General features: G+C 41.8%; 1 protein-coding gene across 1 annotated transcript in view; it reads right to left on the bottom strand.

Moving 5' to 3' along the window:
• The window catches only part of MMRN1 (multimerin 1), a 29,411-nt gene extending 14,719 nt beyond the window's left edge, over nt 1-14,692 (bottom strand). Inside the window, exons 1-3 of the mRNA XM_065837930.2 lie at nt 14,060-14,692; nt 2,979-3,098; nt 954-1,060 (exon numbers count right to left, since the gene is read on the bottom strand). Of these exons, the coding sequence (XP_065694002.2) occupies nt 954-1,060; nt 2,979-3,098; nt 14,060-14,580 (748 nt within the window). The 5' untranslated portion in view covers nt 14,581-14,692. The remainder of the gene's footprint in view (nt 1-953; nt 1,061-2,978; nt 3,099-14,059) is intronic.
• Between the last annotated feature and the right edge of the window lie 6,189 nt (nt 14,693-20,881).

Genomic DNA, 20,881 nt, shown 5'->3' with positions numbered 1-20,881 from the left:
TTTTCCTGGTCAGTGCTTCCCTGTTGTTTTGATGCCATTTCATTTTGATCAAGTGCAGCCTTACCCTTCAATAGGCATTTTTAATGTATTTTTGCTAATGTTTGCATTTTTTAAAAGCGAATCTTTAAAACATCTGATCCATGCTCACTGGACAGCCTGGCCGACTGTGTCCCATACTAATATCTGACTCCACGCTCAGCTGCACAGGGAGAATTCTGTGCCTGCTGAGGCTCTGGCTCTTCAGCATTGAAATCTCCCTCCTGGATGTGAGTAGCAGTGATTTCTCTTCATTCCTCTACATTAATTTTTAATCACAGTCTCTACTTTACCGCTGCTGATTGAATTCCCTACCACATCTAATGACCTTTCTTGTAATATTCATTCATTTAAAATATGAATGCTGATGCCAGATCTTATTTTTCAAGGGCAGCTTGTTTAAGGCCAGTAGGAAAGAAATAGCTGTAATACAGATGTTAAACTGCAGTATGTTGCCATATGTTTGATCACCAGGGCAGAGATAAAATACTATTTTGGGGAAAAAAGAGCGGGGGGGGGGGTCACAATTATACAGGGATCCTGTAATACCCAGCAAAACTCAGTTACTGTTGAAACAAACTAAAGTCCTACTCAATTCAGAAGGAAATAAAGTTGATAGCTTATTTAATTGTGTTTAAAGGTTTTCTTACAGACAGAAGAATCATAGTGCTGTAGGTGAATTTTACAAGTATTCAACAGAGCACCTGGATTTAATATCCACAGCATTGCAATACTCCATAACTAAAAGGTCAAAAGTAGAGACACGCTGAGTGCAAACTCCATAGTTTAGAAAAATGGAATAAGGCTGAGGATTTTATGAGTTTTCTTTGGAGAGGAAGAGAGGAAAGGACGTTCTGCTTGGCTGCTCTGACAATTCAGGTGCAGGGAATGGACAATACCCCAAACATCTCGCTCACCTCTGGGCTGGCAGCTCTGCCCGCTGTATCCAGGACAGCACTTCCACTCCAGCCGTGTCACTATTTTGTGTTTGATTCTGTATGCTTGCTGTGTGCTCGTCTGGGACCTGGAAAACAACAACATTTTAAGCCTGTTTTTGGTGGCCAAGCAGGAGTTGGACGATATGTGTATAACTACATTGTGTTATCTTACATGTCAAATGTATCCTTTCATTAACTGCTTGAATCTGGAAGTGAAGCCTAATTAGGGTTTGGTGTTTCAGTAGCAATCACAGTTTTAATATTGAAGCCTTCAGATTATCTGCATGGATTTTAAAGGGAACTGACTGGTGTCTGTTTAGTGCTGGCAGACTTTTTCGCTAAATATCTTATTCAGGAGTCAAATACTGCTAACTTTCATGGAAGATATTGCGATTCGTATCTATTAAACTGGACAGAGTGAGCCAGAAATACGATAGCTAAATACTGTTTTCTTTGAGGGGTGAAGAAAGCATTCACAACTAATTCATGCCACGTCAGTTCACTTTCAGCTTTTCATTCTGATTATTTTAAACAAGATTATACAAGCATTAATCCAATAAAGCATGACAATTTCCACTCTGGAAGTAGATGTAAGGAGGGTATGGCGATGTAATTGTGATGCCTCAGCTATTACCGTTACAGTACGGAAGTGCAGAGGCAGCAGCGGGTTTGTCTCTGTGTTCCAACACATTCTGCATGTCCTGGCTACCCCCACACCTCCTTTTAGCTTTCTTAACCTCAGACAAGCCAGTTTACAATGAACACAGTGCAGCAAGGCACACAGGAGAAACTAGCAGCAAGGCTACTTGCCTCTTTTGATACATTAAATACAAAGTTTGAATAAAAAAGAATATTGCGTAGTTCATGAAGAACACCTCAAGTCTTGGAAAATGCAATGATAAAAAGGTTAGAGAATTGGTTTGGACTCAAAATCCCTGTCTAAATCGTTCCAGAAAGGTGGGAAAATGTGAAGACTGTCAAGCCAAAAAATGTTCTCCTGATGAATTAAAAAATGCCACCTTATTTTGCACGGTAGTTAATCTTGTCACCCCTTCACAGGGGATGTAATATTATATATATTAAAATTCATAGCAGCTGGCAGTAGCTTTGCATGTGTCCCCAGCCAGCTTTGCCTCTGAGAAATGGCTTTTTTCAGCAGCAAGAACTCAATAAAGATTAAGGTGAACGGAAATCAAGAGAGTTCTCAGTTCCTTTGCTGTGTGGATGGTCTTATTTTATGATAAAACCACCTTATTCTGCATTAGCATAATCCATTCCTGAAAGCCCTCATAAAAAATAATGAAGTGTCCACGAAAAGAGTTAATGGGAAATAGCTATTTCAAAAATAAGTGTCCCCATAGACAAGCCTCAGAAATGTATATAGTAGACAATTATTTTAGAACACAAGGAGTTATTTTTCCTACAAAACCAGAATTATTGTGAATCTTCTAGATTGAATTAGGGAAAGAAATGGTAACATTTCAACCACAGGACCCATCCCACAGTTTTGCAAACCCTCAGCTATAGTTCGGTCACCAAATCCTAACAACCCTCTATTCCCTGTTTCACCTCGGAGCTTTAAGCGCGTTCTGCCGTACCACCTAGAGGACAATTCTCACAACACTCCAGCTGACGTGTAAAAGCCTTTTGAAAGTTTTCAGTGGAAAAATATGTTACAAGCTCTGCTTTGCTCGTGCTGTTTCAGTTTGCGATTTTGCAGGCCCGCGCATTAAAACCCAGTTTCATTTACTATTGAAATCTAATGTTTGGAGAATCAGGCACCCAAAGCACAATCTGAATATGTTGAACAGAGACGAGTTTTATCCGGGCCAATTACTTCCCTAGGTTCGCTGGCTGACCAAAGCTGTGCCAGAAATAAATACCCAATAGAGTGATTATTAAAAAAACATATTTATGCCTCTCATTTATGCCTTCTGCTCCAACAAACTTTTACACCTGGTGATAAAGCACTCACAAATACTTATTGTTCCTATTTCTACGCACCTCTGGGCACAGGACCCAAGCTGCCATGTGCAAGGCTTTGCTCTGGCTGAGGAGAAGGTTTCCAGGTTGTCCACCACCACTGTGGGCAGGAGTCTGGTGTGGACATAGGCACACCAGTTCCTGGAACAAACAGAAGGGAAACATAATTAGAAGTACAAATATCATTTTCTGCAATATTATGATATATGATACTTAAAGAGGAAAGTTAAACCCGTCATTTAGGGATAGGACTAAGGGATGAAAATTAGTCTTGGTGCTTCAGCTGCCCATTCACAACATAGAAAACAATCATTTCTCCATCTCTACATATATTTATATTGCAAATCCAATTTTTTCTTTGTAAATGTTTGTGGGGCACCGAGTACCAAGAAGCTCTTCCAGACTGCAGTAATGACAGATCTTAAAATATATCTGTATTTCAGATTATAGAAACTGTTTATCCAGAATTCAAGGGATTGTTTAGTAATGATTTTAACCACATGTAACTTTCATTTTATGCATAAAGATTTCTATTCTTCTTCCCTTTCCCCAGAAATATGGAGCATACCTGTAGACTGCTCTGCAGAAAAAAATAAAGGGAGGGGGGAGATCAATATGGTATTTCCAGGAACATCAACTGTGCCAGATTGGGAACTCTGGGAAGCCAGAAGGATTTCAAAAAACAGTTAAATGATTTCACGAAAGAACATGCTGTTGGGTTTGCTTGTTTCGTTTGGGGTTTGTTGTTTTGTTGTTGTGGTTTGGGAGGATTTAAACTAAGTTGTAGCTATAACCTCTGTCTCAAAGTCCCCAAGCCGCAGACTGGGAGGCATTCTGAAAAACATATTATTGCATTTCTGCCAATGGAACAAATGTCTATTTGGTCCAGTATATTTTTTGCCCTCTAACTTAGTACAATCTTTCTCTGGGTCATACATTATTCCCTTACCTATGCTGAAACACATTTCATTTTTGGCTTGGCAAGTTAGTGAGATGATATTGTTTCAGTTGTATGGCAGCTGAACTTGCAAGTACTTCCAAACCAGTATTTGTGTACGAGAACGTGGGTCATGTTTTGCTGCTAACCTTTGTTACCAGTTGTATTAGTACTCTTAGTGTTTCATAATCCAGTAAGGAAATATGTATTTACATTACCCAGCTGACCCTGAAATCAGTGTCTTGCTATGGGTTCCTTGCAGTAGAAATCAAAATACAGTTAAGAACAGATTAGTTCTATTTACTTAATTGGCATTAGTACAGATCCACGCTGCTTCAAACAAGAATAACAGCAGAAAACACACAATAATATCAGTAGCTATCCTTAAGTGATGGCTTTTGTTTTCAGCGATCCTACCAGTGCACTCCCATCACATTCAGTGGTATTTCGCTTGGAAAATGATTCCTGAGCAAACAGCAGGATAACCTGGGGAGGGAGATGCTGAGTGAGGCCAACAGATTGAACCTCTCCATATTTCTATTGCCACTACCGTATTGTGGTGCTCCCCCCAACAACACACATTGTTTAATTGAGGAATAATGTGCTGCATAGAAAACGGCTTTTTATCAATTCTCTTTGATCCAATTTTGCTCACTCAGTCCCCACTTCCTTGAGAATTTTCATTACGGTAATATTTCTTTTTAATTGGGTATAAAAAGGCTGTGTGTTTTGTTTGATGCTTCTTTTATATTCTGTCTCCTCTAGCTATAGCCTTTTGTCTGTGTATATAAATTAGATACTCCATTAATAAATATTTACTAAAGATTAAATTCAGCTTTCAACCATAAGCTTTAAAAACGAGATACTCATCTCACAACCTCTGTGGAAGCCAGGAGCAACTCTATGCAAGTTGGAGACACATAAAATTGGCAGAATCAAAAGGAGACTGAAGTCTTTTGAATTTTACAGAGAAGTTACTTACACCACCCCTTCGGCTGGGGCATATGGATCCTTTACAGTCTCCTGCAGGCTGAGAGCATTGAGACAAGCAGTTGTAACTGAATCAGAATGATAAGGAGAATGAGCTCAAGCCTGAGTTTAAATGGAACCAATGGGGGTGGGTGAATGTTTTGGGTGGGGTTGCTCAGGGTCATCAAGACTTGTTAGGTTGCCCATGGCCCTACCACTGAGCTCCTTTCTTCACTATGGACATGAAATCTCTTCCAGCTCACAGCTGTAGTGAGGCTTCTGCATTCATACCCAGCATTAAAACCTGGGTTTTTTCTCTGAAGTACAGCACAGAGATTTAAAAGAAAAATCTCTCAGCATGTGGTGGGGATACTGGACACAGGGGTCTGGTCAGGAGGTGCTCTGACTTAGCACGGAGGTTTGCTCATGATTTGCTTGCGGTTTAAACTTGGTATAGACAATGTAAATGTCTAAATTCCTGAATAATCCTTAGCAATTAACTGATGGCAAATAAAGTCTGATCAGAAGACATGTGAAGTGATAACACCACCTTAAGCAGTTGCGCAGCACCACGGCTCTCTTACGCTTGCAAGTTGGCTGTCGGGAAAGTGAGGCGCTAAGAACTAACCCCTTGGGTAGCTGGGTGCTGAGCTTAACACCCCTGTGAACCCACAACTCAAGTATAAGAGTCCAGTTTTAAAATCTAGGCCACAATGAGCCGGTGGTGAGGTTAGGATTTGAGCTCCTGGCTCCCTTGCTTGTGCTGTACCCCCACATGCAGACCCAAGAGCTCACCAGAGAAATGGATTCAGCAGAAGACATACAGCAGTGTCGACCTTTTCTGCAGTGTATACCATTGGGGTATAATTTTTGGTAATTGAATTCCAATTTACATCTGAGCAAATGTGATCAATGAAAAGATAAAACAATGAAAACAGGCATAAAAAGCAGTTGTAAAATACATGAAAGCTCCGGGGTACAGAGAGTTTGGTTACAAAAAAAATCTACTTTTTAAAATTCATGACATAAATCCACTAATTATCATTATTATTGAGCGTGGCCAGCTTCAAGGTAACAGCTCTTGGAACCTGCCCATTTGGAGATGCCCTCCAAAGGAAAACATGGTACAATACATCCCAAATGTATCAGGTAAGGACCGCTCTCGATTTTTAAAGTCTGAACTCAGTCTCTGGTCTATACCATAAATTTAACTCAACTTGAGCAGATCGTTTCTATCTAAAATATTTAACTCATTCTGAAGCTACACGAGTGCAACGTCTGAAGCTGTGGTTCTCACGTGGCCCAGCAATCTTTGATCAGGCTAAATTGGAGGAAATATTCTCAGCAAAAGAGCCCCTGGTGTGACTCATAATTAGGTTTATGCTACCAATGAAATAAGCTCATTAGGAGATGTTAAGAATGTAAATATAATTTCGAAATCAAATTGTCTGAAAAAATGTAGATTTGGAAACAGAAGCTGAAGCGTGGCGGAAGAACGATGACAGACTGTGTTAACGCAAAGGCAGAACAGAAGACAACTGATTTGCATAACAGGACTTTAAATCTGAAAATCCTCTTTACCCTCCATGGAATAATATATTCCAGATCAGCAACACAGGCTTCTAACATGCAGATTTTGTTGAGAGCTGCAGGAGCCTGGCGTTTCTTTTTCATCGAGCCTGATTTCAATCAGAAAAGCTGCGTTTAAAAACAAAACAAAATCCTTGCAACATACAAGAGAAATCCAGCCTGGGGGGAGCAGTGCAAGTCCCCGACTGGCACAAAGCCCGGGTGACAGATTTCAGCCTCCTCTTGCGTGTATTGGCCGGGAAACCTCACTGGTGGCAAGACATGGGACAGCACCTGGCTCTCTGTGATATTTGCAGAGTATTTCCAGCTCAAATCAAAATACTGCTACCCGAACTCCACATCAAGGACGGTTTCACCCTATTTGGGAAGCAGAGCATGGTGTGAAGAGAAGCATTTGTTTCATTTGCAGTAAGTGTGCCCTCGGTCTGCTGGGGTTTGTGGCCATTGCAAATCCCAACTCCTGAGTAGCTAATGGGCCGTGGAGCAAAGCACCTGGTAGGGAATCAGCGGGACCCAAATGGTGCCTTTAAGCCCGTCTTTAGCTTTTGAGATCCTACACATCCCATACAGCTTATTTAGATCTTGCATTCATACCCTCTCGGAAAAGTTTGCTTCTCTTGTACTTATACCAGTCCTGTTTATTTTTTTCCCATGAAGTGTTTCTTCATTTGCACAACTGGCCAGAAAATAAAAGGGATGCAGCATGTGAAACAGAAGTGGTTTCAAGGCAGTTGTAAGCAAGGACTGCCCAGACTGTGTCCATGGCAAGGAGCCCAGTGCCTCGTCTACATGAGTATGTACCAATAATATGTGTTTCCCTCAGTTTACATTCTGAGAATGTGAGAAAAATTACCATAGTGTTTCCCTGTATTCAGCTGACTTATCCTCAGCGATGTGCATCAGTCTCATGATATGAAGGTGTATATATATGGTGGGAATTACTGAGCAACGTCTTGCAGCTTCAAAGGGATGTGATTTACAGCAAAAAACATCTTCCCCGTGTACATAATGAAACCACAAAGCCTACAGAAGCCTGCCCTGTCATGCACAGCTAGGAGATGAATAGCAGGTATCTCAGTAGTTATTTATTTATCCTTGTTTAAGCTTTCATAAGAAACAAATCCGGTTTCTTAAGTCACTGTGCAGATTTCTGAGGCTGCACTTGACTTTATGTGACAAAACCCACCCCATTTGGTTTTAAGTACCTGTATAATAAGCATGTGGTCTTACACACACCCCTGGCTCCCGATTCGGGGGCGTGTGCCTGTGATACTGAGAAGTCAGCAAAAAGACCCTTTAACGCTGTTTTAAAGTGTTAAAAAGCAGGCACTTTTATTACAGTAGTGCTGGACGCTCGGAGGATTGCTCCTCTAATCTAGTGTGCATGTGATTTGCACTTCATGGTATTTATTACACATACCTATTGCATATACATGTGTCTCTACCGCTTAGTTAATGTATTAAACATAAATTATTTCCATAACCCCGCCATTCACCCGCAGTCCATCTTTGCTATTCCAGAGTCGTCATCAAGGGTCTCTAGTGGTCTCTAGTGGTCTTTGCAGCCAAAAAACCTGTGTCCCCGCCCCGATGTCAGCTTCTTGACCTGAATTTTTGAGCATGAATACCGTGGTTTCGCGCTGCCGGGCGGGGCCGGCAGGTGGCGGCCGCTGCCTGTGATTTTGTGCCGGATTTTTGCAGCCCTGGCTGTACAAACAGACCACGGGACGAGATGCTGCGGAGGGATCTGCGGGCTCTGGGCGACCGCGAGTTGAATGTGAGCCAACAGTGTCCCCGGAGCCAAGAGGGACCCGTGTCCTGGTGCATGTGGTGTGGCCTCACCTGGAGCATTCACTGTGCGCAGGGCTGGGGACACAGGATAAAAAAAATATTAAGCTACTGGAGAGTGTGCAGAAGAGGCTACGAAGTTGATGAAGGGTTTGAAGGGGAAGCCGTATGAGAAGCAGCTGAAGTTTCTGGATTTGTTCAGCCTGAAGAAGAGGAAACTGAGAGGAGAACTCATCATGGTTGCAGCTTCCTCCCAAGGGAGAAGCACAGGCACCAAGTTCTTCTCTTAAGTCACCAGTGACGGAACCCCAGGGAATGGCAGAAGATGTGCCAGGGAGGGTCAGTTGGACATGAGGAAAAGTTTCTTCACCCAGAGGTGCTGGACACTGAACAGATTCCCCAGGGAGGTGTCACAGCCCCAACCTGACAGTGTTCAAGAAGAGACCAGACAACGTCCTCAGACACACGGTGTGACCGGCGGGGTGTCCTGTGCAGGGACTGCTTGCTGTTCAAGTTGGCTGGTCTGTGACAGGATTGTTTTGAATACATTTGCAATGGCATTGTTTCCTTCAGCAGGCTTTGAACATGTCCTCTTGGTGCTGTGATACCCGATGTCGCTGAAAAGTGAAGCACTATTCACACTAACATCAAAAAAGTATAATTTTCTTAATGTGACAGGGTGGGTGGAAGTTTGGGAGACTGCCCTTCCACAGCCCATTTCCACTGTGAACTGTTCTTCACCAAGAAAAAAACAAATACCAAACTTGCCAGCTATACAGTATCAGGTGTACCCGTATGCGTTTTCTTCCATATGCTTATAAGCACAGATCCTTGTCAGTAATCCTAAAGCCATGCACAATGGGAACACCAGTGGCAGCCAGGCCACGCAGGTTATAGATTTCATTTTGCCCCTTTCATGTTATATCTGAAAATGAGTTATTTTTTTATCCGTGAGTAAATTAGATTACCTGGCTTTTAATAGAAATGCTTTTGAATCAGCTCAGTGGAACATCACTGAATCATGAAAAAGAGATTATTGTGTTGCTGAAGGAATACAAAAGGATCCCAAGCTGAGGCCATTGTTAAAGCCTGTGCATGGCTTGGTGGTTGTGCCTCATTCACATTGTATGCACTTTACTGGAATTTCATAGAACAGTTTATGAGCTACTTATCTCAATTCTACACCTGTTTCCTTTTGTATTGTCCTTTACACCTCAGCAAAGGTGATGTAGAAAGATGCTACGAGCATCTGGAGCCAGGAGATGCCTTGCAAGGAGAGGCTGAGGGACCAGGACTTTCTTTCTTTCTTTCTTTCTTTCTTTCTTGCTTTCTTGCTTTCTTGCTTTCTTGCTTTCTTGCTTTCTTGCTTTCTTGCTTTCTTGCTTTCTCTCTTGCTTTCTCTCTTGCTTTCTCTCTCTCTTTCTCTCTCTCTTTCTCTCTTTCTCTCTTTCTCTCTTTCTCTCTTTCTTTCTCTCTTTCTTTCTCTCTTTCTTTCTCTCTTTCTTTCTCTCTTTCTTTCTCTCTTTCTTTCTTCCTCTCTCTCTTTCTTTCTCTCTTTCTTTCTTCCTCTCTCTCTTTCTTTCTTCCTCTCTTTCTTTCTTCCTCTCTTTCTTTCTTCCTCTCTTTCTTTCTTCCTCCCTTCCTCCCTTCCTCCCTTCCTCCCTTCCTTCCTTCCTTCCTTCCTCCCTCCCTCCCTCCCTTCCTTCCCTTCCTTCCCTTCCTTTCTTTCTTTTCTTTCCTTCCTTCCATTTTTCCAGAGAAGACCAGAGTATATGCCCTGAATTTGGGTTGTATAAAAGCACATTGCTGTGATATATTTTCAGCTTGCTTTAAACAACCTGTCAGCTGTGGATGAGGAGAGATAATGTTGATTGACATGATGTAAACACTCAGATTATAAGGAGAGAAAGCACCCTCACAAGATTTGTTTTCTATTGCATGGGAGATGAGATTTTCATTTCAGTAACGTCCTTTGAACTCCACTGGGTGACTGGAAAAACCTCTCACTTTTTCGATACTAGTGATACAGTAAATTCTGTATCTTTAAATTAACATAATTCACCTATCAAAAATACAAACTCTAGTTCAAAGAGAAATTATAAACCTGAACCAAAATAATTATTTTACGTTCACTGCCTGGCCTCCTTTGCTCTGAAATGTATGAATCTCAGCTGAAATAAAAACTCAGTGCTCACTAGGGACAGACCTTAAAATAATTAAATTGGGAAATCTGTTTTACAAACTGATTGGAATGGAAAACCTGGACAGCCTCTGAAAAGTGCATTTTATATGCAATGGAATACAGTAAGTGGTGGTAAAATATATTATGGGATATGTTTGCAGTCCTGAGAAGCAGCTGACTTGTTTACCCTGAAGTATTAGGTGGGGGCAGTCACACCATTGGTTTAATGTGGTTTTTTCAGCACTCGGGGTCCTGACATTTTGTCCTGTCTGTTACAAAACACAAGTTCTACTCTCCCCATTCGTTTCCTTGTTTTGTGTCTACAGTGCTGAAGCCTTGGCCTGTGAACAGCCCCTTTGTCTCATCCAAGTTTCTATTTGCTGTTGTGACCAATTATGTGTCCTACCTGTGCTGCAAAAATTAATTCACAATTTCCACTTAGGTCTTTGCCAACATATTCTAGCGTTTTAAAAGTTTTGTTGCAAACCAGATCAGCTCTTTCAGACCGTATCTCCCTCTCTGTGCTCAGAGCCCTTCAAAATAATCAAACCTTCCTACGAGTAGAATTTAAGACTTTTGAGAAGATACCCATTAATCTGCTTTGAGAATCATCCAGTAAAGCACAGTTTAAGATGCAGACAAACTGCCCTTTAAAATGGTCTTAGTTCTGCATTATTCCCTCTGGAATATACATTTATTTTCCATCATCTAATTGACCCAGAGTATGAAGTTCATTGAGGTGTTTCTGGTCTAGTTTACTGCCAAAGTTTCTCAGATGACCTTCAGTGGTGCTGGTTTTCCCTGGTTTGTTAGTTCTTTTATAATCTGCAGAAAAGGGCATTGCAGTGTGTCAGTGATGGTTTCTCCACTTGGAGAAACACTGACCAAAAGAAATAAACGCTTTTATAAGCGACAAAATGAAAGTGATAAAAGCGAAGATCCATCCCAGTTCCAGGGGTGAACGTTGTTCTTCAGTCTGTTCATAGTGTTGTTTTGAGCAGCTTCTGTTTTCTTATTTAGCTTCATTAAATGGTTAAATGCCCTGCCACTTGCTTTGTACCTCATTTGGCACTTACTCATGCAGATCTATATCTTTATGCTGTCACTGCTTCATTTCTTAGGGGGCTCTTGAACAAAAAGGAGCTGAGCCAAAGCCCATGAAATTCAAGGTGGATGTTTTTCCCCCCCAGGTTTTTCCTCACCACCTATGGTGTTATTTACCAGGAGTGTAATACAGAAGTGTAAAACACTTGTATTTAAATACTCTTTGGACGGTTAGATTTTCTTGGTAGCACACCACATGCATCATTATTGAAGTGCATCATTGCGTAGTGAATACTAGCGCTTGGGTGAGCTGTTTGCTTTGGTCTTTAGGACTCCGATGGGAATAGCATTGCATTTGGCATGTGTAGGAAAATCAGATTGTGGGTTTACAGCCAAGTATCAGAAGTACATTCAAGATGCTACTGGCCAAGAGGGGCTCATTGCAAAGGCCTTCTGCATGGCTGGAATACAACACTGTGAGGGCAAAGCGAATGCTTCTTGTCAAACGTCCTCTGACAGCCACCAGGGCAGCTGAAGTGGCAGCGTCAGAGGTTCCTCCTTCCAGGTCACAGTGAATATACCTAGTGAGCTAGAAACCTAAGCCATGCATGACTTTATGTATTGTAAATGCACACTGATGCAAAATGGTAAGAAATTGAATTGAGAATTGTTCTCTCTGCTCCATTAAAGAGTGACATGATCGAAAGCGACTGTGGACCTTGTATTAACTAGGCGGTTAAATCAGGTTTCTACGTGTCTTGTGTATTTGAGCCATCTGCTGAGCTTAACCATTCAATTTCATTTGTCAGTACACTAGAAATCCTATGAAGCTGATACAGGCAAAAGCAATTTCCAGGGAGAAATGCAGAGGTCTGGTCGTGAGAATGAAATATTCCAGCACTCCTACCCATGACAGCAAATCTGTCCCCAGTGCTGACTGAACTAAACCCTTCTGTGCTACGTGATAAACCACTGTCACTCACCACCACCCAAGGCAATGGCAGGGGAAGGCTATGAAAACCCTCACTGAATTAATGATAATTGTAAAATATCTAATATACAAATACTAAGAGAAGAGAGTAATGTAGACCCATCCAACAATCTGGAGATAGTGTGGTTAATTTATAGCCTGAATCAATGTCTTAAGTATTCAGGAGCTGCCTTGAATAGTCATTAGTAGAATTGGATCCGGAATGGCTGGGGCTCCACCTCAGACTTGCTCCATAGCACCAATGTTATTCAAGCTGTTTTATACAACAAAATGCTGTGTTTGTCTCTCTACGCAGGCTAAAAAAAATGTGTCTGTCATGAACTCAATTGAAAGGAATATATCCTCAGTTTTCTTCTTTGACATCAAATTGGTGCTCACATTTAATATCACTGAAACCTGGAAAAACCCTCTCTGCTACTGAAGCACAGCTGTAGTGTTCCAGTATTGCTTTATTCATTGATATGGGTAACACGAAAATTTGAAAATAGGTAGGAATAAAAGTGAAGTGACTTGCTTAAGTCACAGGCCAGGTCAGTGGCAAAACTGGAAGAAAAGCTCAAAACGTGTGCTGATAGTAAAACCACTTGTATGTGGTAGGAAGACAGAGCTTGTAACCTTTGCGTATGTTCCACAGCAGGTTGCTCCTCAACGACTGATGAAATAAGGTGCTAAGCAATACAAGATTTGGTTATTTTACCTCTCTGCAGTTGCAGCCGCATCCCATTGTGATAAATGAAATATACGACCTTGTTCACCAGACTGATTTTTTGCTTTCTCTATTTTTATCTTATGTTAAAGGTAGAAGAAATACCACTTTTCATAAATACTATGGAAAACAAGCAGTTCTTTGTATCTTTCATTTTCTACCAGAGTCTGAATACATATAAGCAATTAAGTGAACATTGCAACAACCCCAAAGTCTGTATTGGCATCCCCATTGAGAACTGAAGACATTGAAGAACAAAGAAAATAGTTGAGTGTTCCAGAGATATAAAACCAGACAGTACATTTTTATATACTATGCAATGTGTAGCTATTCTCTGTTAAGTTATAATATACAGTTCTGAACGCACATTAACCTGTAATGCCACTTTTCATCAGTTTCTATCACAGAATAAGGTGCTTCAAATTGTCAGACATTGATCCCTTTTGTACACTTAATTGCTTGTGTTTTCAATTTAGTGGAGAAGTTTATGGGCATTATCATTTTTAATAGATTCCAAATGAAAAAGTGCATTTGCAATTTCTTTTACCCACAAGAGAAAAACAAAAACCAGAACAACCAAAGTTTACTGTGCATGGAACAGGGAGACATCTATTGTAGTCCTTCCCCACCCGTGTAGGGACTTTCCTGTTGGTTTTGAGATAACAACCCTGAGGAATAAAATATTGCAGCATTTACTCTGTTACAAATGTATGGTTTTGACTGAGTAAATGCTGCAGGTTTGGCACCTCGCTTGTTTTAGATGGTCTTCTTTAAGCTCAGAAAATATTTTTACTGATATTCCTAGGACTTTCACCAATTATTTAAGTGAGAATGAGAAAACAACCATTCCTAAGCAATACATAAGAGACAAGAAAGAATAAGTAACTTTCCTTACTTTCGTCTGGTAGTTTCAAAGCCGGACGGTTTGGAGGTGGCATCCTGCTGGGTGCTGGTGGTTCCAGTGCTGAGGGATGATTCCTTGGGAGATCTGTTCCCCGTAACTGGATCCTGTCTTGCACTGGTGTCTTGCTGGAGCACGACCTGTCTGACATCGCTCTCTAGAGATGTCCCTTTGCTGTTCCATGAGCTTCCCATCTTATCTGTGTCAGAGCCACCACCGCTGTGTCCGTTTGTCTGGCTTGCAGGGGTAGACGTGATAGGATCGGAGGGCTTTTTCACCGCTTTCATTCCCGTAGTATTGCCTGAGGATGCGAAAGCAGGTCCCTGCGAGACATTCACTTGGACAGCCTGGATCTCAGGATGGGGTGACCCTGCAATTGTAGTCAGAGGTGGAGTTGAGTCACTTGTCTGAGTTTCACCATCCTGGCCTGTGGTCCAGAGCTTTCCTGGAGTATTAAATCCAGCGCTGCCACTCTGCAGATGCCATAGGAGCAGCAAGAAGATGATCTCCTTCATATTGCTGGTTTGTAAGCACTACAAGGTATCTCACATTTATTTCTCAAGCAAGAAATCCTGTGGCTTCTGCCTCCTCCTGAGCTGCTGCTCACACAGTGAGCCTACCCAGAGGATGCCCTGGCGGGCTTTATTTTTGCGGAAAGGAAACAGGTTTTGGTGTTTCAGAACTGATGGAGGAAGCCTGGTTTCCTGTTTCTGTGGATTCCTCTGCAGCCTGTGACCCCTTGGAGAGGGGGAGCCTGGCAGCCTTTGTGGGAGCACAAGAGATGTTTCTGCAGAAGGCACAGGATAACGATTAATGGCACAATAGAAATGTGGAAAAATGTGTACTGTGGAGTAATCCTGAGGGATAACAACTGAAATTATTAGGTAATTTTCCTTTCACGTGTATGCGTACCGAGCGCAGAAGTGACTCGTCACTGCCCTTTGGATGGCTGGGACCCGTGACCTTGTTATTGAAAAAAGAGTTGGCAAAACTGGTGTGCTACATAAAGCTGGAAGTTTGCTGTATCTTCTCTTTTTGTTTGAATGTTTAAGCACAGTGCTGCCAAAACTGGGGAGATGATAAGGAAGAGGTTCACACTGTGCTCATTGCACCACAAGCCTTTGAATGTTATCATTTACCTATAAGTCACTGGCCATTTATACTGCATCCTATTTCTGTAGTTCATACAATTACGTGTATGAACTATTTCTATAGCATTGGCCATAGGTGTCTTGTGCAATTTCAGATTTTCTAGGGTACAAGAGACACCTGCATGGGCCTGGCAGAGATGGGTTGTGATCTATGGGAAATGCAGCCTTCTGGGCCAAGATATTAAAGGCATTTCAAATGATGTTAAAAGCTGATGTAGGGGCAAATTAAACATGCATCATGGCAAGAGCTGACCTCACAAAAACCAGGTGAGAGTCCAGAGGGAGGTGAGAGCCCTTTCCACCCTTGCTTTCTCCTTTTCATTTTGTTCCTTATATTTCCTGGATATAGTAAAGGATACATCGGACATTTCAAAAGTAACAGGCAGAAAAGACCTAAAATTACCAAGATAATAAAACTGGTAAGTCTATCAAGCTGCATAAGGAGCAACCTACAGTTTTCTGTGTCTGCATGCTGGCAAAATCAGATTGAAGTAGTAGTTGATATTCCTCCCATCACTGTGTTGCTTATAACTGCCGTTTCCATGGCAAATATACAGACTTGGCTTTCTACAACCACACTCTTTTATCGCTTTTCTTGTAGATAAGTATTTCATGGGAAAATAGACTTCTTCCCACCTCCCCGAGCAGCTCGGTCTGGAGTGAGAGCCACAACTCCTTAAGGGATGGTGAGAAGCCATTTGCTTCTTTTTTTAAGTAGAAGGAACGTTATGCAAGATATGCAAAGAGTGAGTCTTAGTGTATACAATCAAGATAAAAATCTGCTATAAAAAGTGTGCATGAGATTTCCAAAGACCACAGGAGTTCTGCTCATTATGGTTTGTTTTTCTGCATTTTGCTCATCAGAGGCACCTATGGGTCAATTTCACTGCCATCGTTTAATACACAGAATGGCTGGTGCCAGACTCTGCCGGGGACATTTGAAAAGGCTTCGTGGGATAGAAACATAAAAAAGAAGGTGATAATACAGCTGTGGACATTTCAATATACATAAATTTCTAACTAAGTTTATCCATAATTCTGTCTCCTAATTTTTGCTGTTGTGCTTGGAATTTGTGCAGTTTTGCTTCGATACCTGACGAGAGCTTGTTGCTATTCATAGGGTGGATGTAGAATTGCCCGGGAGTAGATAAATGTGTCAGTCTCTAGTTTCTGTAGTGAGCTTTGGTTTGATGATGATGTTCTAGTTCAGTAGGGAAAGAAACTTGATTTGCCTGGTGTTTTCCAACCGACTTCTCTGTGGCTTGATGTAAATTGAGTCAGGCTATGGTAGCATCTCAATTGTACTCAGAAGTGGCTCAGAGGTGACTTCCCCAGAACAGAACCAGTGAGCTGCACATTGCAGAGGGAGCTGTAAGAGTTGCTCTCCCTAGAGCAGAGCAACCCTGTGCCAGGGAGGGGTTTTGTCTGGCTGGATCCATAGGAAGGTGAACAGACTTGATAGAAGAGCTGAGGATGCTGAACGCCTATATGAGAGATTAATCTGATTTGCAACGGCTGCCTGCAGCCAATTTCCAACACTGATTTTGATTTAACCTGGTCAGTTTTCCTTCACAGAAATTGCTTTATCGTGTTGTTCTCCCTTTTCTTCTATTTATAAAGATAATTGCGGATCTATGTTCCTTAAGATTCAGCATTTGAAGGCAGGGCAAATTGCCCCCAGATGTGTTCAGTGAGACTGTGGTTTAATTTTCAAGTCGGAAAATGGTATATTGCCACGGGGAATGCCTAAAAACATGGATTTGTCAGAAAAGATATTCCAAAGCAGCTGAAATTTACTCTTCATTGTAGCCTTTGACACAAGTGTTCAAAACTACTGTTTCCACCCAGATTTAAAACCTCACGTTTTGCTGCTGTTTGGATTGCTGCTGTATGGGGCCACGCTTTGATTTCCTGGAAACTCGATAATATGTGAAGCTTATCTATACTGAAGGCTTCTTGAAGTCCTCTGATCTTGCAACAGAAGGATGTTGTTCTAGGGTCGAGGAGTGAGCCCTCTGCTATTTACAGAGAACCTTTCCCCATCATTCGGAAAAAGAGATTCGAGAGACTTTTCTCTGGCCTGTGTGATTAATTCTATTCCTAGAAAATGAGTTGGCAGTCTTGACATGCCCCAGGAGAAAAACAAAAGGAGGGCAACAGGAGCCTCTGTGTGTAATCTCCAATTTGAGCAATTGTAGATTTGTTGTAGTGATTAATTTTTCCCTTGGAACAAAAACGCAAAGGAGGGTTCACTAATGTTTTATGCAATGGTTGCTGCAGCTGGGAGTTCAGAGTTGGACTGGAGCCTGAGGGATCCTAATTTAGAAAATAACGAGCTTTCAGAGTGAGTACTAAATCTAAATATATGTGTAGGAGCCATGACACAGTGAGTGTGACATGAGTGCTTGGATTTGCAAGGTCTCTCTTCCTTAGTTGTATCGATAAGAGGAAAACTAGAGGTTAAGAGAGGGTCAAAGGAGATACCAGCAAGCAGTAATGGCCACCAGCAACTATGGCAAATGGAAGATCTGGAAAACCTTGTACCAAGTGTATTTCTTATTTCTCACCCTGGCTTCTTTTTGTTCACATTTCAGATTGAAGCCCCAGGAGCATGCCAGTAAATCTACGGAAGAGGTTTATTGCTCCTTTTATTTTTTTTCCTAAATGAAATAATGATAAAGTCTTATTTCATCAAAATGTTTGGGGGTTTTTTGTTTTTAGAAAATCCCCACATTAATAAAGAGTGTTTTTCGTTACCACGGCAGAGGCAAAAGGAGACATCTATTACAGAAAGCCCTGGGCTTTCACTGAAAGTCACATTGATGGGCCAGAAGCACCAGGATGTTTTAGAGACCTAGAAACAGCACAGCAGCTGCTAATTTAACCAGCTGCTTCTTGACCTGGGCTTCATATATTGCACTGCAGTGAATATTACTGCTGAGAAAGGCACTTGAATTTTTCTACATGATTTTAAGCTCTTCCAATGCCATTTTAATAGAGAGAGAAATCCCATCCTGCTCTTTCAATGTCTGCAGAATTTATTTCTCCTGCTGCTCCTACTGCTTGTGCAAGTGTCTTTCTGTTCCTGGGGACGCCGGAGCACTGATCCTTTGAGGACTGGTTATTTCAACCTGCTCTAGCTCTTTTTTTCAATTCAGAGGAAGGTGAACGAGCTTCTCTTCCTTTCTCTGTACCAAAAAGTGATTCTGGAATTTCCAAATTTGTTTTGCTTTCCCTGAAGCTTTGTTTTAGCTTATTTGGTCGTAATGGTGATTAGCTAATGACCAGGTAACTAACTGCTATTGACCTTGTTGTAGTGTTTGCTTACCTTTGTACGATTTCATGATCTGTACTCAACACATAACAATAGCAAGCAGTTATTGTGTGTAGAATGAATTATCTATGACCCTCAAATAAAATGCAACATAAAGGACCACAGGCATGGAATCAGAGCAGCAGCTTTAAAGCCCAGGAAAAGAGTTGGATCAGAGGACCCATGAAGATGAACGGCTCAGCCCTGGTCAAGTATTGGTTATCAAAGGAAAGCAACCTTGGCAGCTGGGTAAAACCTATCCTAGTGGTAAGGGAAGAGAACAAAGAATTAGTATTTACATATGTTAAACACGTAGGTGTGGTTATAATATGGTATCACAGACCAAACAAGAAAGAACAGAGTGTAGGTGCTGTTGCCAAGCATAAAAATGACCCCGATCACAGATTCTGAGGTGAGAAGGAAGAATCGACATCCCATTCCTCCCAGAGAGGAGATGCTGACTGTGCTGGGCACATCCTGGAGCTGTCAGACCCAGAGGGGCAGCACGAGGACGAGCACAATGCCAGAGAGAGGTGGGTTCTGAGAGTTTGCGTGTGTGTCATTATTAACTGTCATTTTTAACACACTTGAACTGTGTAAGTATCATTGCAACTGGACTAAAAATAGTCTTTAACATGGTAACACAATGCTGAGCAGGGTCTGTACTGTGAATACAGACTGGAGGTACCAGAGGAGAAAACACATCAATGTGTGTTGAGCCCAGAACAAGCTTCACCAGTGACTGGGGCTGTTCACTGGGGGTGTTTCCAGCTGCTGGAGTCAGGGGTTCAGTCGATTGGTTTCTTGTAAAAGCACCCACTGTCAATGACGTGCATTGCTGGTGAAAATCCAAAAGAAGTGCACTGGAACATGGCAGACCAGGCTGTGCCTGGCTTCCCAGAGAGATCCGTGGTTCCATCAAACGGGTGGTGTGGTCTGCTGGGAAATGCAGGCTTGACAAATCTGTGAGGTACAGTGTAATGAAACAACGTGGGCTTATTCCTGGCTCTTCAAGCTGCTTGAACTGAGCAGCACGTTTTACCGTTGTGTGGCACTTTGAGGACTAAGCTCACTGGCAATGGTGGGAGAGCTGTGCTCGCTCTTCGCAATAACAAAATGTTCCCTGGGAGCCCCGTTTCAATTTCTACATGTTCTGCTTCACTGTTCATTTGCCACCGCCAGCTACATCTGCTGAGTTTCCATCAGTCCTAACTGATAAATTTGCGAGACAGAGGGGCGGAAAAGATAGCTGTACTTTGGGATAGTGGCTGTTGCTGTGCAACAAAATATGCATAGATAAAGCAGAAGGGTGCAGCCTTCCTAAAGCCACCCAGGTAGGCATTATAGGGTATATAAAAGAATATGAGAATGCCTGACTGAAGGTGCATCATGATGTTGGCTGGGAGGTGGTTAGGGACCCCTAATTCGACCAGGTTTTATTTAGGCTTTAGCAGTAAATAATAATTATTCAAAATTGATTGAAACATTGAAAGCACATCAGCCCTTTATAAACAGTTTATATACAAAAGTTTAATGCAGGTTGTAGCCAAACCATGTAAATTGTTCCTTGTGAGAGGGCCCTGATTACGGACAAGAGCAGTTAGGCTCTGCTGCTCCTCACCAGAACAGCACTGGACCTGATGGCATGGAAAAGAAGCAGATATTGAGTGGGGTTTTGTGTGTGGTGCACAAAAGAATGAATCAAATTCAATGCATCTTGACACAGATTTTTCGAGCTGTGGCATAACCAGGAATCTCTTAGTTGCTCAGCAAATCAGACCAATCTCTTTCAGAGAAGCTTGAAATTGCAGCAACAAAGGCAGCATCTTGTGGTGTGTTAGCCAGAGGCTGGGCATGGTCCACACCTAGGCTGCAAAAAGCTCAGATTATTACAGTGAAAGCCCATACACCCCATATTTTAAGTTCACCACTAAAAAAGCTGCAGGGATGCTAAACTCTCATTTCACAGGGCACTTGGTACCCAGGCAGGCAGCGATCTGTGATAATCAGGTACTGTGAATGGGTCACCTGTTTCATTCTCACTGCTCCTTCTCACATCCTTCATCCGTGCTTTATTTCCCTGTTTGTATCTTGTCATAAATCCAAGATAATAAACCCTTTTGAGCAAAGAGTATTGTCCGATCATGGGTGTAAAACATCCAACACAATGAGGCATTCATCAGCAGTTCAGTGCTAATAAGAAGTGAATGCAAAAATATACTGATAGGGAAGACAAATTTAAGTTCAAAAATATTTTTAATATCTTCTGTAGATTAGGACCATGAGGACCAGATAAACTCCAGAAACACTAATTCTGCACAAATTCTGTACCTGTGTTCAAAAACACAAAAG

Source organism: Patagioenas fasciata, chromosome 4, assembly GCF_037038585.1.
Source record: "Patagioenas fasciata isolate bPatFas1 chromosome 4, bPatFas1.hap1, whole genome shotgun sequence".
Classification (NCBI taxonomy): Eukaryota; Metazoa; Chordata; class Aves; order Columbiformes; family Columbidae; genus Patagioenas; species Patagioenas fasciata.
Note: the sequence above shows the minus strand (reverse complement) of the source record. Positions and strands in the feature narration are given on the sequence as shown.